Here is a 19522-nt window from a genome sequence, read left to right as displayed (position 1 = left end):
AGCCAACATTTTGATTTGGGTTATTCAAACTTGAAACATTGGCTCTATTCTCTAGGCACAGATGCTGTCAGACGTCTGAGTTTTCCAGCATTTTCTGTTGAGTATCATAGCGTTCCAACAGTGCAGAAGGAGGCCATTCGGCCTGTCAAGTCTGCACTGGCCACTCAGATCCCATTTCCCGTGAGCCCACACATTTCCCTTGCTAATCCCCCTGGCATTTAGCATGGCCAATCAACCTAGCCCCACATCTTTGGACAGAGGGAGGAAACCGGAGCACCCGGAGGAAAGCCACGCGGACACGGAGAACATGCAAACTGCACACAGAGAGTGGCCCGAGGCTGGAATTGAACCCAGGTCCCTGGCGCTGTGAGGCAGCAGTGCTAACCACTGTGCCGCCGTGGATTAGGTATTACTGCTGAAGCTCTGAGTGTCGGGGATCCCTGCTAGAGGGCGGGGGGGGGTCTAGAGGTGAAGGAAGGTTATTTGGGAGAATTGATCTGTTGGAAATAATCTAATGAGCCAACTGTTTTAATTTACCCCATCCAGGCCGGTCGGGAGGATGACGCACTGAGGGTTTTCCAACGCATGTTTTACTGGAATAACCGCAGGACAGCTCGGTCCTTCTCCGTAAGTGAGCAGCAGCTCCTGTTAACTTCGGGCTACTTCCTGCAGCTGAATTCATGTTAACACTGCGCTGTTTACTGTCCTCTGCATTAATAATATGCGTCTCTCTCTCTTTTTTCCACTGCTACTTTTATCTTTTGCTTAGATGTTAATGACTCTGCAGGATTCTGATCTCTTGCCGAAGGTAAGCTCGAAAGCTTTCGCCGTTACCGATTACCCCAGTGGGTTCGGAAATCTTTTCGCGTGCCAAGTTTTGGTGGCAGAATGTATTCAGAATTGTATGCTGTCTGCACCGATGGATACCCTTGTTTTGTGAATGGACATGACGGAGCAAAACTCCTTAATTTGCAGTCAATAATTTGGGCTTACATAAAGGTGGAAATTGGGGTCTTGGTGTTGCCTTGGGGGCGCAAGGCTCAATTAAGGGATAGTGGCTCAGCTTTGGAGTTGGCCAAGAAAGGGCCCGAGTCTGGGAGATTAGATACTGAATTCCCCTACAAATAAAGCCCAGAATACTATATGCACATTGCTGCAAATGTTTGATCATTTATTATTACAGCTAGGTTCCCATCGATATTTAATCAGGTTATTTAACCAGATCACTCATACTTGCTATAATCGTATGAAAGGACCTGATCTCTGCAGGCAAAAGGAACATGTCCAATAATACATGTGGCAAGCAAAATGGAGGGTGCGTTTTCTATCTGCTATGGTTGGTTACCATCTCTACAGCTTTGGGAAGTTCACTAAAAACCTGCTGTAAAATTAAAATTGAGTATTGCTGAAAAAGAGACCTGCTGCTGAAGATTTTCCAGTCTTGCACTCATCAGGACACGCACAAGAACACCAAATTTCAGAGGGAACAGCAGTTTATATTGCATGAGAAAAGAGGTTTGGTTAGCAAATCAACTCTTGATTAGTTGAGATGTTGGCTTGGCAAATGCACCAGTAAGATGTAAGAGGCAAATTGGCCCCCACGCTTCTCTTTATTCAAAAAAGGATACAATGCCTGGACATGTCCTTTTTGCCTGCAGAGGACAGGGCTGTGCATATGATTATAGCAAGTATGAGTGATCTGATGAAATAACCTGATTAAATATCGAGGAGAACTTAGCTGTAATAAGAAATGATCAAACACTTGCAGCAATCTGCATACAGTATTCTGGGCTTTATTTGTAGAGGCATAAAGTACAACAGCAGGAAAGTTATGCTGAACTTATACAAGACATTAGTTAGACCTCAGCTGCAGTATTGTGTACAGTTCCAGATGCCGCATGACAGAAAGGATGTGACCACATTGGAGAGAGTGCAGAAGAGGTTTACAAGACTGGTTCAAGGCGTGAGAAACTTCAGCTATGAGTATTTGGCAAGGTTGGAACTGTTCTCCTTACAGAGAAGAAAACTAAGAGGAGATTTGATAGAGATGCTCAAAATCATGAGGGAGCTGGACTGGACAGAAAAGATAGTTTATTTATTGTGTCACAAGTAGGCTTACATTAACATTGAAATGAAGTTACTGTAAAAATTTCCTAGTTGCCACTGCTCCCACTCAAAAAGAACAGAATGATTTGCAAAAGAAGCAAATGTGATGTGAGGAGAAACTTTTTCACACAATGAGTGGTTGGGGTCTGGAACGCACTGCCTGGAAGTGTGTTGAGGGCAGGTTTAATCAAAGTACTGAAGAAACAATGTGCAGAAGTACAGGGAAAAGACAGGAAAATGGCACTGTCATTTATTTAATCAGTGTCACAAGTAGGCTTACATTAACACTGCAATGAAGTTATTGTGAAAATCCCCGAGTCGCCACACTCAGGCACCTGTTGGGGTACACTGAGGGAAAATTTAGCATGGCCAGTGCGCCAAACCAGCATGTTTTTTCGGACTGTGGGAGGAAACCGGGGCACCTGGAGGAAACCCACGCATACACGGGGAGAACGTACAGACTATACACAGACAGTGACCCAAGTTTGGAATCGAGCCCGGGCCCTTGGTGCTGTGAGGCAGCAGTGCTAAGCAGTGTGCCACTGTGCCTGCAGCGTGGAGAGCTGGTGCAGACATGATGGGCCAAATGGTCTCCTCCTGACATAGATGAAAGTATCAGGATACAAAGGCAGATTCTTGGGATATAAATTCAGCAAGTGTTACAGAAACCAGATGGATCACTCAAACAGTTTCTTGCCCAACTGTGGGCAATAAAAGTATCTACAGTCAGTAATCTGAGAGGATTTAGATTAAGAATAGTATTAGCTTAAAAGTAAAGGCTTATCATGTTGTCAACAAGAGTAGTAAAGTGTGGGAAAATTTTTAAAAAACCAACAAAAGATGACCAAAAATTGATAGGAGTAAATAGAACGAGAGTAAAAAAGCAAACAAAATAGAAGCCCGTGCTATCGGCTTTTGTAAATATGTAAAGAGGAACAAAGTAGTGAAAGCAAGCATGTGCCAATTAGAGACAAACAGGAGAAGTGATGATGGGGTTTCAGGAAATGGCAGAGCTGCTGAACAAATAGTTTGTGTTTGCCTTCATAGCAGTTGAGGCAAAACTCACGAGAAATTGTGGGGAATCGCAGGGAGAGCAAGGAACTTTAATTAACAGCCAAAGAGAAATTAATGGGACTAAAAGCTGACAAGCCGCCTTCCCTGAAAATCCTTGTGTTTTAAAGTAGGTGGCTGCAAAGATAGCTGTGATCTTCCAAAATTCCCCTGGTTTTGGATTAGTCCCAGTGGGTTGGAAAGTACCAAATATAACACAGCCGTTCGAGAAAGGAGGAGAGGATGGCAGGCCGGTTAGCCTGACGTCAATTGTCGGGAAAATGCCAGAATCTATTGTCAGCTAACAGAATGCTGAGAAAATTACAAGATGATTAGGCAGAATCAATATGGTTTAATGAACCAAGTTGTGTTTGACAATTCCATAGGAGCTGTTTGAGGGCAGCGGTGTAGATAAAGTGAATGTAGTGCATTTGGATTTTTGAAAGGGTGCCATGTACACAGTTCATAGAATCCCTATAATACAGAAGCAGGACATTCGGCCCATCAAGCCTGTACCAACCACAATCCCACCCAGGCCCTATTCCTGTAACCCCACACCTTGACCCTGCTGATCCCCCTGACACTAGGGTCAATTTAGCATGGCCAATCCCCCTAACCTGCACACCTTTGGATTGTGGGAGGAAACCGGAGCAACCGGAGGAAACCCACGCAGACGTGAGGAGAAAGTGCAGACTCGGCACAGACAGTGACCCGAGGCCGGAATTGAACCCGGGTCCCTGGCGCTGTGAGGCAGCAGTGCTGACCCACTGTGCTGAACAAAATGAGGGCTAATGGATTTGAGTAATATTGGCAGAGTGTAGCAGTAAATTGGGCATTTTCTGGTTGGTGGATTGCTCGTCCCCTTGATGTGATGGAAAGGTTAATAATCCCTTGAAAAATGCCCCTGGGGCTCCTCGCTCCTGGTACATGGCAGCAAGGTCGGGGGGCGGGGGTGGGATCTTAGAGTGCAAACGCAAATGTCATCGGTGGAAAAACTGGTGAAGATAGACAGTGGGCTCAGCGACTGCGGACGTGAGAGAAGCAGCAAGGCCATCCAGTCACCGTGGTTTGACACTAGCTGAAAATTTCACCCCGAACACCTAACGATCGTGTGGGCAATGTCAGTGCATCAAGGCCCCTGCATTAAGCAAAGTCACACTCGGGCAGCTACGTGAGGTTCATTTGACAGGTCCTTGCTGCTTCTTCACTTCCTCCTCAGCCTCACGCCCTGTGTGAGTTAATGTTCTATTTTTCTTTCTCTCTCGCGGGCATTTTACATTCTGCCATTTACCATCAATGTCAAGCAACTGATCCCTGTCTTTTGTTGATTCGCAGGTTGAGCGGCTGCTGATCCCTCCCGCTGAGAAAAGCAGCAGCAAGTTTTACGACAGTCCTGTCGATAGGTTCTTGGGTCAGATAATGAAGGTACAGTCTCCGGATGTCACCGGTTTATTACCTGTGTCTGCGTGGGTTTCCCCCAGGTGCTCCGGTTTCCTCCCACAGTCCAAAGATGTGCAGGTTAGGGGGATTGGCCGTGCTAAGTTGTCCCTAGTATCAGGGGGATTAGCTTTTCAGTTTCCAAAAGAGAAAGTGCTGGAAAATCTCAGCGGGTCTGGCAGCATCTGTAAGGAGAGAAAATAGCTGACATTTCGAGTCCGCATGACCCTTTGTCAAAGTTGCTTTTTAGTTATTGAATTCTTCCCATGATGTCAGGACATCCCAAAGCATTTAACAGTCAGTGAAGTTCTTTTGAAATGTAGTAGTCTCTGTTGTAATGTAGGAAACCAATTTATGCACAGCAAGCTTGATTTGATTTGTTATTGTCACATGCATTAGTATACAGTGAAAAGTATTGTTTCTTGCGCACTCTACAGACAAAGCATACCGTTGATAGAGAAGGAAAGGAGAGGGTGCAGAACGTAGTGTTACAGTCATAGCTAGTGTGGAGAGAAAGATCAGCTTAATGTAAGGGGGGCCCATGTAAAAGTCTAATGGCAGCGGAAGAAGCTGTCCTTGAGTTGGTTAGTATGTGTCCTCAGACTTTTGTACCTTTTTCCTGACAGAAGAAGGTGGAAGAGAGAATGTCCGGGGTGAGTGGCGTTCCTTGTTATGCTGGCTGCTTCTCCGAGGCAGTGGGAAGAGTGGACGGAGTCACTGGATGGGAGGCTGGTTTGCATGATGAACTAGGCTTTGTTCATGACCCTTTGTAGTTTCTTGCGATCGTGGGCACAGCAGTGGCCGTACCAAGCTGTGATACAACCAGAAAGAATGCTTTCTATGGTGCAAGTTGTCTAAGTCGTGCTAAATTTTGGTAATGACCAGATCATTTGTTTTCTTTTACGTAATGTTGGTTGAAGGCGAGGTGCTGGACAGAACACCAGTAAAGATACTGGAGTCCCTTGTCAAAGCAAAAAATGAATCCTTACTTGTAATAAGATACAGCCAACACGGATGTGTTAAAGGGAAATTGTTGGACTGACCTGATGGAGTTATTTGAAGTAACAGAGAGTGTTGATGAAGATGTGGATATATCTAGGGGCTTTTAAAAGGGTTTTGATCAATTCTCCCAAGTAACCGATTTATCTGTGAAGTAAATAGTGAACGGATAGTAGGAATTTTAGTGTGCAGTTGGTTAAGGGGTGGGAGGCAGAGTATAATGATGAGCCGATGTTGTCCTGATTGAAGGGATGTACACAGGGAGCAGTATTAAGACTCATTGATTTTTGTAAGTGTCCTGGGTTTTAGGTATAGGGAATCCAGTTTTGAAGCTTGTGAATGATTTAAAACTTGGCAATGTGGTAAATAGAGAGCAAAATAATGACCACATTTCAGGAGGACTTGGACAGGTTGGTGTTGCGGACAACCATGTGGGAAGCTAAGCATTTGCGAGAAACCAGCTGGAAAGGCAGTAGCATCCAGATGGTCCCATCTTGAGGACTCCCTTAAAGCTTCCCATTGTCTTAGAAAAGCAGCCAGCAGTATCAAGGACCCCACACATCACGGACGTATGTCTGAGATCATGTACCAACCGATTCATAAACAGTTCCTTCCCTGCAGTAGCAGAGGGACAAGGTGACGAGTTGACCAGGTGGTTAAGAAACTTGACCACCTGGTAAACAGAAGCGTTGAACAGCAAAGCAAGGAACCTTTATAACTCGCCAGGCTAGATGTTAGCTGGAGTGTTGTGTACTACCGTGGGCAGCACACTTTAGGAAGGATGTCCAGGGCATGAGGAGATTTAGCAGGCTGATTGATTTCAGATATGTAGGAAGATTGGAGAAGCTGGGATTGTTCTTGGAGCGGATGTGCCGGCGTTGGACTGGGGTAAACACAGTAAAAAGTCTGGCAACACCAGGTTTTAGTCCAACCGATTTATTTGATAGTAAACTCACAAGCTTTCGAGGGGACTCCCTCTTCGTCAGGTGAATGGAGAACTCCATTCACCTGACGAAGAGGGAGTCCCCTCGAAAGCTTGTGAGTTTACTATCAAATAAATCGGTTGGACTAAAACCTGGTGTTGTCAGACTTTTTACATTGTCCTTGGAGGCAGGCAAATTAAGGAGCAGCCCAATGGAATGGTGAGAGATTTGGATAGAGAAAGCTGACAGAGACTGTATCCTCTGGTGAGTGAGTCAGTAACTGGAGACCATTGATTTGAAATAATTGCAAAGAGCAGGAAGTGAAATAAATTGTAGAATCCCAGTAGTCATCACTAGGCTGCTCTGCAGTCCAATAGGATCCCAGCCTTGATCCCTGCGTCTGTTCAGTCCAATAAGATCCAGGCAATCATCCCTGGGGCACTCCCCAGTCCAATAGGATCCCAGTAATCATTCCTGGGTCTCCAAAGTGCATCTCCTAGCCAATATCATTCCTCTAACTAATACTCGCTCCTCCCCCCCCCCCTTCATTCCTTCTCGACCTTTTGTTTTAGAAAGATCATCTATCTCCTGAAGTTTGCAGGGTGGACTCCATCGGACACGTGAGTCCTGATCAAAGGTATTGTTAACCATCCTGTTCTTATTTTTAGGGTCTGGATCCCATCAAAAAGATTCTTGCACATAAATTGCGACTCACGTCGATTATTCTCGGCGTTATCTTCTTCAGCATCTCGTTTGGGTGAGTCAGTCTGAATTCTGAGCACACTGGCCTGCCAATTCCACCCCCCGCCCCGACCCTTTCTGTTGAGTTGGGGCTGATTTCCTTGGCCGTTCTTGGTTGGTGAGAATACACAGCAAGTGTGGATGAGCTGTTAACTCGTGGATTCATCAGGTCCAAGATTGATCCCCGTCTCTGCCTGCTGTCCACGTGCACACCTAACATCTGGAAGGGGGCAACTGGCTAGTAATGGGGGTGTGGGAAGGTGGAGTCACAATATCCAGTGATCAGGAGGAGAGGGGATCAGTGGACAGTCTGTAATCAGGAGAGGAGAAGCTCTGGCCAGAGTCTTGGACCTCTCTAATCAAATTGCTCTTTTTTATTTGTTCTTGGTATGTGGGAGTCGCTGGCCAGGCCAACATTTATTGCCCATCCCTAATTGCCCTTGAGGTGGTGCTGAGTTGTCGTCTTGAACCTGCAGTCCATGTGACGTAGGTACACCCACAGTGCTGTTAGGAAAGGAATTCCAGGATTTTGACCCAGACACGGTGAAGGAATAGCGATATATTTCTAATTCAGGATGGTGAGTGACTTGGAGTAGAACTTGCGAGTGGTGGTGTTCCCATGTGTCTGTTACCTTTGTCCTTCTAGACGATAGAAGTGTTGGGTTTGCTGTGTGAAAGATCTGCAGAGTCTTCACACCACAAATCAAATCTCGGGATCTGACTGTTAGCTGCATAGAAGCATTTACTCTCTCCCATATAATGGTTTAACCCTCCTATAGCAGTTTATCTCTGTTACACTCCAGTCTACCAAAGGTGGGAGATCAAAAGGGAAACGGTGATGTTAAGGCCCAGGCTGGAAACTCCAAGCTGTTTATCCTAGACTATGTTATATATTTGATTTTAGCAGTAGGGTGAGCATAAGATGTTTCACTCCAGGTATGATTGAAAGTGAGCCACTAGGAAGTTTCTATCAAACAAAGTTTATTGAAGAACGTAGTTAGAATATAACAAAAATAATTAGTGTAACTTTTATCAATTATCAGATTTAAACATGGCGCAGTATAACTCCTAACAGCTAGCTATCTCTGTTGTTCCAATTTAAAAGCAATATCTCATAGACATGTACCCTTCTTCAGAATTAGTTAGCATTAAAATAAGTATGCTCGTATTTGTAGCTTTTAACAGCTGTGGGCAGAAATACAAACAGCCATTTTCAGAGAAGGAGGTATTCTCAAAACAGCAAACCTAGTCTCTCTGCAGCTTCCAATTCTGAAAAACTAAGCTGCAATTCTCAGAAAACATGGCTGTTCCCAGTCATATGACCTGACCTGTCAATTAGCCCAATCAAACTACACTGTGCAATCCCACTCACCTGACAAAGGAGTAAACCCTGAAAGCTAGTGGCGTTAACTACCAAATAAACCTATTGGACTTTAACCTGGTGTTGTGAAACTTCTTACTGAACAATGAAACACAGAACACTGCATTAGTTCAGATTAATACGTTGTCAATTATACTGCTTCAGTAACAACTACTTGCAGACAAATAGTTATTGGCTGCAGACAAAGTGGCTCTGACAAAATGCCAGGGACTGTTCGAAGCATCTTGCAGAGAAACATGATTAAAATACTTTTCTTCATGGCACAGCATTGTCACAATGATAGGGACAGTGCTGGACTCGGCAGGTTAGGGTTTTGGGGTGCTAAGATTGATGCAATGGAAGGAGAGTTGACCTGTAGGGAAGAAGTCTGGTTAACTAATGTCTGAGAGAGGTTGGTGTACATCCTGATGATTCTAATCAGCCACAATCTCCATGGTAACCATCGCCATGCGGACAAGACAATCCATTTCTAATGTACAGAATCTTTCACACGATTCATTCCATGGGGAAAATCTGCTTGTTTGCAAATTCTCCATGGGAATATCGTCATTAATTAAAACAGATCATAGAATTGGCAAGGTGGCACAGTGGTTAGCACTACTGCCTCACAGTATCAGGGACCCAGGTTCGATTCCCGGCTTGGTTCACTGTGTGTGGCGTTTGCACTTCCTGTGTCTGCATGCGTTTCCTCCAGCTTCCTGCCACGCTCCAGAGATGTGCAGGTTAGGTGGATTGGCCATGCTAAATTGCCCCTTAGTGTCAGGAGTTCTACCAGGGTAAATTCACAGGGTTGTGGGGATATGGCCTGGGTGGGATTGTGGTCAGTCAGACCTGATGGACAGAATGGCCTCCTTCTGCACTTGGATTCTATGAATCCCTACTGTGCAGATGGAGACCATTTGGCCTGTCGAGTCTGCACCAATCCTAATCCAGGCCCACACTTACCCCACCTGCCCAATCCCCACAAACCTTAGCGCACCTTATCTACACAGCTTGGGACACTAAAGTCCAATTTAGCATGGAAACCCGTGCAGACACGGGAAGAACGTGCAAACTCCACACAGACAGTGACCCAAGCTGGGAATCGAACCCGGATCCCTGATGCTGTGAGGCAGCAGCGCTAACCATTCTGTGGTAGATTTTTGGCTCTGACAACTAATATTGACCAAAACCAGGATATTATCTGGCAGGTGAGAGGCTTAAGCACTGTGATTGAGGCAAGTATTCCAGCAGCATGCTGAGAGAATGCTGCACTCTGAGGTACCAGAAGAGATGTTGCACCTGATGCTCAGATCCTGTGACACTGATTTGAAGAAGACTATTAGAATGGTCCCAGGGAATTTTATTGACTAGGTTTAGGGTTGAAGAAGCTGTCCAGAGCAAAGGAGACTGAGGTGAGATTTGATGGAGGTACATTCCATGGAACTCTGATCAAGTTTGTCATGTGCAGTTTAAGTGCAGTCATGTGACCCATCAATTAACCCAATCAAACTACACTGCAATCCCACTCACCTGACAAAGGGGAAAACCCTGAAAGCTAATGACGTTTACTACCAAATAAACCTGTTGGACTTTAACTTGGTGTTGGGAAACTTCTTACTGAACGTTAAAACACAACGCTGCATTAGTTCAGATTAATATATTGTCAATTATACTGCTTCAGTAACAACTATTTGCAGACAAATAGTTATTGGCTGCAGACAAAGTGGCTCTGACAAAATGCCAAGGACTGTTCGAAGCATCTTGCATTGAAACGTGATTAAAATACTTTTCTTCATGGGACAGTATTGTTACAATGATAGGGGCAGCGCTGGACTCGGCAGGTTAGGGTTTTGGGGCGCTGAGATTGATGCAGTGGAAGGAGAGTTTCCTACAATGGCTACAACTGTAAAGTCAGATCATAAACCATATCAATGCAAGTCTCTTTTATGTTAGGTAACTAATCCGCTGTTTCTCCCCTCCTCCTCCTTCTCCTCCTCCCAGGTACTATGGGCTCTGGATGTGGTTTCCGGAGCTGCTGAAACGGATGGAGACGGGAGGGGGCTCCGCCTGCTCGAGTATTCGAAACGGCTCCAGTGAAGAAGATGCCAAAAACATTACCTGCTATCCAGTGAAGACAGCGGGTGGGTCCCTACTTGAATTTGTTGGGGTTCCTCATTCTGATGTGGAGGGGGGGCATATTTGACCCCTTTCCAATCATTGACAACTTAAAAAAAAAGTTTTATTCTTTTCTCCAGCCGTTTCCATCTGGGAGAGTCTGTGTTTCATGAGTTTTCATTCCTGTGATGTTACTGGTGCCGGTCGATCAGAGATAGTGTGGCTAATTATTCAAATTCCAGCGTCTAGGGAAGAGTTTGAACAACAAGTGGACTGATTTACAATAAAAACATGGAGAACTAGGAATTCTGTTGGAATTTCCAGCCATTCTCGACATGGAGTGCAGACCAGGCTATCTTTGTGCATGTTTGTCAGCCAAGAATTAAAATTGAAACAGTCTGATAGAGGGCTGCATTCCCAGTAACCTCCCCCCGCACGCTCTATTCTGATCTCCTTGAATGTCTATGAACATCCTGGGGATTCCCATTGACCAGAAACTGAACTGGATGAGCCATATAAATAGTGTAGCCACAAGAGCAGGTCAGAGGCTAGGAATCCTGCAGTGAGTAACTCACCTCCTACTCCCCAGACCCTATCCACTGTCTATAAGGCGCAAGTCAGCAGTGTAATGGATAAGTGCAGCTCCAACAACACTTGAGATTAAAGCCGTCCAAGACAAAGCAGCCCACTAGATTGCTACCCCAGCCACAAAACATTCAGTCCCTCCACTCTGTAGCAGCAGTGTGTACCGTCCAGAAGATGCACTGCAGCACCTCATCAAATCTAGTCTTTGGATAAGGGGTAGCAAATTTAAAACAGAATTGAGGAGAAACTACTTCTCCTAAAAGGTTGTGAATCAATGGAATTTGATACCTCAAACTGTGGTGGATGCTGGGACAATGTGTAAGTTTAAGGAGGAGTTTGACAGATTTTTAATTGGGAATGGGTTGAAAGATGATGGGAAGAAGGCAGGAAAATGGGGATAGGAGCATATCAGCCATGATCAAATGGCAGAGTGGACTCGATGGGCTGAATGGCCTAATTCTGCTCCTATATTTTATGAATTTATTATCACATGTATACAATGAAAAGTATTGTTTCTTGCACATTATACAGACAAAGCATACTGTTCAAAGAGAAGGAAAGGAAAGAGTGCAGAAAGTAATGTTGCAGTCATAGCTGGGGTGTAGAGAAAGATCAGCTTAATCCAAGGTAGGTCCATTCAAAAGTCTGGTGGTGGCAGGGAAGAAGCTGTCCTTGAGTCGGTCGGTGTGTGATCTCAGGCTTTTGTATCTTTTACCCGACAGAAGAAGGTGGAAGAGAGTATGGGGTTCTTGATTGTGCTGTTTTTTCCAAGGCAGCGGGAAGTGTAGACAGAGTCAGTGGATGGGAGGGTGGTTTGCTTGATGGACTGGGCTTCATTCTCGACCTTCCTTAGTGATTGTGGTCTGTGGGTTAGGAAGTCTAGGATACAGTTGCAGGGGGAGGAGCTGAGGCTCAGGCCATGGAATTTGGAGAAGAGTTTCGTAAGAATAATGGTGTTGAAGGTTCCCTGTAGTCAATAAATAGGGGCCTGAGTCTTTGTCATCTAGGTGTTCCAGGGTTGAGTGTAGGGCCAGCGGTGCTGTGGATCTGTTGCAGTAGTAGGTGAACTGTAGTGGATCCAGGCAATCTGGGAGGCTGGAATTTATCTGTACCTTTCGAAGCACTTCATAATGATGGATGTCAGAGCCACCAGACGATAGTCATTAAGGCACCCTGCCTGGGTTTTCTTTGATATCGGAATGATGGTCGTCTTCTTGAAGTAGGCAGGAACCTTAGATTGTTGTAAAGAGAGGTTGAAAATGTTTGCGAATAGCCCCACCAGCTGACCCCACGCAGGACCTGAGGGTTCCCCAAAGCCACTACACCCAATGCCACATCATCTCTCCTCAAATAGGGGGACTAAAATGCGGCAGATGGAGTTTAATGTGGATAAGTGTGAAGTTGTGCGTTTTGTTCAGAAAAATGGGAAGGCAACTTGTTATCTAAATGGGGAGAGACTTCGGGGTGCAGAGGGATCTGAGTGTCCTCGTTCATGAGTTACAGAAAACTCACATGCAGGTACAGCAGATAATAAAGAAAGTGAGTGGAATGGTAGTATTTACAGCTAAAGGAATAGACTATAAAGGTAAGGAAGTACTGTTGCTTTCCATGGGTTGACTTTTGAGAAGGCTGCTCTGACATTGACAATGGTGACCTCGGATACAGGTTCGTCCAAGGCTCCAGAGTGGAGGGCATGCTCTCACTGACCTCGTGCTCGAAACGTTGAGCTCATTGGCAGGGAGGTGCATTGGAGCCAATGATTTCACATACCTTCATCTTTGTAGCCTGTAGATTTCACATACCTTCATCTTGCAGACTTGCCATAGTTGGTGGGGGTCCGCTTGGCTAGCCCAGGACTCTACCTTGGACCCTGGCTTCAATCACATCAGTATTGACCTCAAATTCTGGAACTCTCTCCCTCAAAAACTTGTGGCTGTCGAGGCACTCCAATCTTTCGAGGGTAAAAGATTTCTGCGGGGTAAAGGGGAGTAATAAGGGATAGGAGATAAAGCTGGGATAATGGAATCAGAAACAGGCCATTTGGCCCACCTGGTGTAGGCTCCTCACAAGCCTTCTCCCTCTTTCCCCTTCTCACCCCATTGACGCACATTACCGATCCGTCATGATTGAATAGTGGTTATGGTTCGAGGGGTTGACTGATCTCCTTGTGAATAAGGGCCACAGAATATGATGCACTTACACATTCAACCAGTCAGACATTTGACAAAAATGCCATCCACAAGATCACATTGAAATCATCTGAGCTGCAATTGATTTTCATCCCTATCTCTCTCTCTCTCCCTTCTTACTTTTTAAAAATTTTTTTTTGTGTTTTACAGTTTACAAAGAAGGATTTATAATCGCAGCTGCCAATCTTCCTGGAAATATCTTCTCCATCTTACTGATGGACGTTCTGGGAGGCAAACTGCTACTGTGTGAGTAACAAAATGGGGGAGAGAGAGGGTGAGAGCGTGGTGTGAGGGACTGTTTGCAATTTGCAGCAGTATTAAATGTCCATTAACAAAACTTGCTCTTATATAATGCTTTCCATGTTCTCTACATTATTTCCACAGCCAGTGAATCACTGTTGTTTTGCAATAGATACCCACAACAAATGATAAACATGAAATGTGGATCTGTTTTGTTGATTCGGGACAGATCCACAGACAGATGGGTCCTTGCTCTCAAAGACCTCCAACAGTGTTGCACTCCCTCAGTACAGCACTGACGTATCAACCTCAATAACCTCGAGTCTCTTGGAGGTGGGAAAATGGCAATGTTTTAAAAAGTGGCAGGGTACATCGAAAGTGGGGTGGTTAGTACTGCTGCCTCACAGGGACCCGGGTTCAATTCCGGCCTCAGGTCACTGTCTTTATGGAATCTGCATGTTCTCCTCGTGTCTGCGTGGCTTTTCTCCAGGTGCTCCGGTTTCCCCCCTCAGTCCAGCAACGTGCGGGTTAGATAGATTGGCCGTGCTAAATTGCTCTTTAGTGTCGGGGGGACTGGCTAGGGTAAATACATGAGGTTATAGGGATAGAGCACGGGTGGGATTGTGATTGATGCAGACTCAATGGGCCAAATGGCTGCCTTCTGTACTGTAGGGATTCTAGAACCATCGCATTGTCTCTTGTTTTTTTCCTAATGTTTGCCACCAACAAGGAACAAACGGATGCTCCAATCCTGAGAACCTTGGGCTCCTGAACAACTCTTCTCCCACCCACACTGATCGCACAGGGTGAAGACTGTGACAACAACCTGTGCTGCCTATTGTCTGACATCAGACTCGGAGCAGTTCACCTTGCTGTGAGGGTGAGGATCAGTGGATGGGGCTAGTTACAGACTTGGAAAGAGCAGTGCTGAGATTTAGTCTGTGTGGAGTGGGGAATATTTCCAACACTGATCCTGACCCGTTGTGGAGTGGAGAATTCTCACTCTCCCTGGGTGATTTTTTTTAAAGTTATAAACATCATCAAGTGGAAGGCCCTACAAAGCAGGAAGTGTTTGAAACAATGCAGAAAATTGCCCTTCCTGTTCACCTCTTAAAATACTGTTTGGATGGTGAAGTTCGAGATGAACTATTTAACTTGTTGTTACAGGCCATACCTGATGTGACGGGGCTGTGGGTTTTATGTGGTTGTGGATAGCAGATCCTGGAGAAAAGAACACAAATTTGTAGAGCATTTTCCACCACAACCGGGCGTTTCAAATTGTTTTTCAGCCAACAAAGTGTAGTCACTGCTGTAATGTAGGAAACATGGACAATCTATGCAAGTTCCCATCATCATGGCCAGTTAGTGGGCCTTCATCTCGTCTGAAGGACAGCACCTCCTGATGATGCAGCACTCCCTCGGTCCTGCACTCCAGTGTTAGTCTGGAATTTTGTGCTCAAGGCCTGGGCTTTGAATCCAGAATCTTGTGAGTCAGAGCAAAGAGAGAGAGAAAATCCCTTCACAATCAGGGCGTGCACCTGCTTTTAAAATGGTTCTGTTCAATATCCACAACATTGAGGTACAAATGTAAATACTGTTCCTCCTCCCTGGCACAAGCTCAGTCTTGGTTAGCTTTGTCAGAGCTGGAGGTGACGGAGTTGGAGCTGTTGTCTGTATAGTTGAGCCAGGCATCACTTAGGAAATCAATAATTGAGCTGGCTTTCAGATTGATAGAAAGCAGCTTTGCCTCCAGCATCTTCTGAGCTGCTTTTTATTGGAATCATCCAGAGCAGTGACTCCCTGTATGCTGTGAAGAACCCCACCCCCTTCAAAATTCATGTCATCAAACCAAAACTAGCCTTCAGTTTTAGTTCTGTGGTTGTCATCTCCAAGAGCTGGTGGACCTCAGGCCTCCCGCGTGTGCCTGGGAACAAACTATCCATGCACGATTTGGACTTGTGTTGGTCAGGCCCGTGCACGTGACCAACGGGATTTGGAGCTGAATACAAAGGGCTCTCGTGCGCCCACACAAAATGCAAAACAGAAAAAGGGTGCAAAAACCCCAGGAGAAATGCGAGAGACAGAGAGAGAGGTTAAAAACAAAGTTTCCAGTAAAGGAAGAAGACACAAAGTAGGAGGTGTGCCTCAGAGTTGTTTACAGTACAGAGGAATGCCATGGCACATGAAAGGTTGGGATCCACTGGTTTGGTGTGTAGATTCTAGGCTAAGGTATAGTTTTGTGGGGAGAAAACATTGGCATCCCAATGGGTTTCAGAATCCCACAGCCCATGTCAAACAGAGATTGTTCCCTTGCAATTTACAGTCATAGACCAAGACAGCAGGGAAACAGGCCCTTTGACCCAACCCATGTTGACCATGGTGACCTCCCAGCTAGTCCCAATTGCTCACATTTGGCCTATATCCCTCTAACTCTTTCCATCCATGTACTTATCCAAATGCTTTTTAAATGTTGTTATTGCACCTGCCTCAACCACTTTCTGTGGCAGCTCGTTCCATACACACACCAACCTCTCTGTGAAGAATTTGCCCCTCGGGTCCCTTTTAAATCTTTCCCCTGTCTCCTTTCAATTCTGCCCTCTAGTTTTCAATTCCCTCCCCTAAGCAAAAGACTGTGCGTTCATCCTATTGATGCTCCTCATGATTTTATACACCTCAATAAGTTCACCCCTCATATTCATACGCTTCAAGGAATAAAGCCCCAGCCTGGCCAACTGCTCCCTATTAACTCAGGCCCACGAGTCCTGGCAACATCCTTGTGAATCTTCTCTGCGCTCTTTCCAATGTCTTTCCAATAACAGGCTGACCAAAACCGTACACACCACTCCAAATGCGGCCTCACCAATGACTTGTACAACTGTAGCATAGTCAAGGAATGATTGGCTGCTTTAATAAGATTGGGCGGTCGAAGAGGTGTGGAGTTATCCAGATCGCTCCCTCAACTGCTTTTCCCTTGGCCAGGCTGAAGTACTAGTGCGGGGCAGCTAACTGAGGAACAGAGTGAAGCAAAGTTAAATATGAGCAACTTGATCAGAACTAGCAACTTGCTAACTTCCATTTTAAGTATTGGTAGAGAGACCGACCAGAGGCTGATGGCTGACTCTCTTACTAATAATCTTGTGCACTCTTAGAATGTAAGTAGAGGGAGCAGGAACAGACATTGAATAACACTGTCCTTGGAAGGTCAGAACCTGCTGAACGTCACAGCTCAATTTGTGCAGGCAATTAGTAATAGTTAACAAACTTTGCATTACTAGTTCTCTTAAGGGCATATAACCAGTGGTTAAAAGTGCTGTCAGTTACTGTGATCTGAAGGATAATGACTAATTCAACAGACAAGCTGGGTGATAATTACTTTTTTGTTTTATGCTTTGTCTCCTAGGTGCCAGTCTGTTTCTTTCGGGCGTCAGCGTCTTCTTCATCTGGGAAGTAGCAACCAAAACCCAGAGCTTGATCATGTCTTGTGTGTTCAGTACCATATCGGTCATTGCCTGGAACTCACTCGATGTCATCGGGCTAGAATTGTACCCCACTCACCTGCGGTAGGTCACACTCCAGGATGGAGGAGGTTTCTCCCTGAATATTAGACCCTCTGAAACATCAGTCTGTTGTTCACTGTGGGAGTGCAGTGGAATCATTTCCTGAGAGTATAAAGAACCATCTCTACAGGGACTGAGTTCTACAAATATAGAAACTAGAAGCAGGAGGAGGTCATTTGGCCCTTCGAGCCTGCTCCACCATTCATTTTGATCATGACTGATCATCAGATTCAATATCCGGACTCCCCCCCCCCCCCCCCCCCCCCCCCCCAACTCCCCACACAATATCCTTTGATCTCTTTAGCCTCAAGGGCTACATCTAATTTCTTCTTGAAATCTCAAATTTTGGCCTCAACTACTTTCAGTGGGAGTGAATTCCACACATTCACCACCCCCTGGGTGAAGAAATTTCTCTGCGTCTCAGTTTTAAAATGTTTACCCCCTTATCCTCAAACTATAACCCCCTTGTTCTAGACTCCCCCACCATTGGGAACGTACTTTCTGAATCTATCTGGTTTGATCCTGTTAGAATTTTATAAGTTTCTGTGAGAGGGAATTAAGAGTTATAGAGAGCAGGTGGGTGAGTGGATCAGCCATGATCTTATTGAATGGCGGGGCAGGCTCGAGGGGCTAGATGGCCTACTCCTGCTCCTATTTCTTATGTTCTTATGTAGATCCCCTCTCACTGTTCTAAACTCCAGGGAATATGATCCTGACCGACTCAGTCTCTCCTCATATGACAGTCCTGCCGTCCCAGGAATCAGCCTGGTAAACCATCGCTGCACTCCCTCTATAGCAAGGACATCCTTCCTCAGAAAAGGTTACCAATTATTATGGGAAGAGTGAGATTGGTCAGCACCTACTTGCCTTACAGTCATTGCCACAAAATGAGCACACACACACAAACTAAATTAAATGTGCCTGGGACCAGCTTTCTACTCTGCAATATTTGATCCACTTAGTGTAATAAGTGGTGGCCATTCCGTTTCTCAAATCTGTTTGCCCTTTCAATTAAATGATGAGTAACCTGGGACTTATCTCCACGTACCCACCTTGCCCTTTGTGTTGGAATTTGAGAAGAAAAAAGTCCATCAATCTCAGATTTTAAATTTGCAGTGGACCTGACATTGGTGGTTAGAGAGTTCCAAACTTCTCCCATTCACTCTCTCTGTGTGGAGGTGTTTTCTCATTTTACTCCTGTAAGGTTTCCAAAGCCGTCCGTTCCCCGTGACATGTCGAGAGCTTTGATCGAACCTTTAAACAAAGTTTGCAGTCCCCAGAATGTAACAGGTTGTGTAAGCTCCCCATGACATACCATTGCACCAAAGCATGGGCCAAAGTCTATACAGAGTTTTTTTTTTATCTCTTGTTACAGCAGGGGGCCCTGCTGTCGTAATTAAAATTGTTTAACATTCAGATTCATCACAACAGCTCCAAAGCACAGGCTTGGTCTTCCGGCTCTGCTGGATTCATTCCCACGCAGCTGAGTATTAACATCTCAGATGTCACCAACCTGGGCAGTCCTCTTCAATAACCAAGAGAGGAAATGCTGGAAAATCTCAGCAGGTCTGGCAATATCTGAGGACAGAAAAGAGGTGACGTTTTGAGCCCAGATGACCCTTTGTTCTGCTGAGATTTTCCAGCACTTTTTTTCTTTGGGTTTCAGATTCGAGACCCGCACTGATTTACTCTCACCCAGTCCTCTTCGGTTTCTGATTTAAAAGTGGTCGGGGGAGCATAAGGATATGTTCACGTCTTTTGCCCAGAAACTCCAGCCTTTCCTCAACAAAGGAGTTGAATTCCCCAGAGATGAGCTGAAAATGGCTATCCTTAACTGGGGGTGGCATGTGGTTAGCTCTGCTGCCTCACAGCGCCAGGGACCCGGGTTCGATTCCCAGAGTTTGCACATTCTCCCCGTGTCTGCACACAGCTCACTCATCATGTACACTCATCATATACACTGTTAATGAGCACTGTTAATGCGGTAGATGCCATAGAATTATGCAGTGCTGAAAAGACCCATCAAATCTCTGGATGCTCCGGGTTCCTCCTGTGCTCCAAAGACGTGCGGGTTAGCTGGATTGTCTGTGCTAAATTGACCCTTAGTATCAGCTGGAGTGAATGCATGGGGTTATGGGAATCGAGCTTGGGTGGAATTGTTGTCAGCGCAGACTCATAAGAACATAAGAAATAGGAGCAGGAGTAGGCCATCTAGCC

General features: G+C 45.4%; 1 protein-coding gene across 3 annotated transcripts in view; it reads left to right on the top strand.

Annotated features, from left to right (window-relative positions):
- The window catches only part of sv2 (synaptic vesicle glycoprotein 2), a 78822-nt gene that overhangs the window by 47503 nt on the left and 11797 nt on the right, over positions 1-19522 (top strand). For 2 of the 3 annotated variants that reach the window (XM_080183340.1, XM_080183341.1), the window contains exons 7-13: positions 547-627; positions 770-808; positions 4492-4581; positions 7184-7272; positions 10621-10760; positions 13659-13754; positions 17149-17308. In XM_080183340.1, the coding sequence (XP_080039466.1) occupies positions 547-627; positions 770-808; positions 4492-4581; positions 7184-7272; positions 10621-10760; positions 13659-13754; positions 17149-17308 (695 nt within the window). The remainder of the gene's footprint in view (positions 1-546; positions 628-769; positions 809-4491; positions 4582-7183; positions 7273-10620; positions 10761-13658; positions 13755-17148; positions 17309-19522) is intronic. The other variant, XM_080183342.1, reaches the window with a different exon arrangement.

This window comes from Carcharhinus amblyrhynchos, unplaced genomic scaffold (genome assembly GCF_965287045.1).
Source record: "Carcharhinus amblyrhynchos unplaced genomic scaffold, sCarAmb.v2.hapA chromosome_254, whole genome shotgun sequence".
NCBI lineage: Eukaryota > Metazoa > Chordata > Chondrichthyes > Carcharhiniformes > Carcharhinidae > Carcharhinus > Carcharhinus amblyrhynchos.
This window is presented reverse-complemented; position numbering and strand designations above follow the sequence as displayed.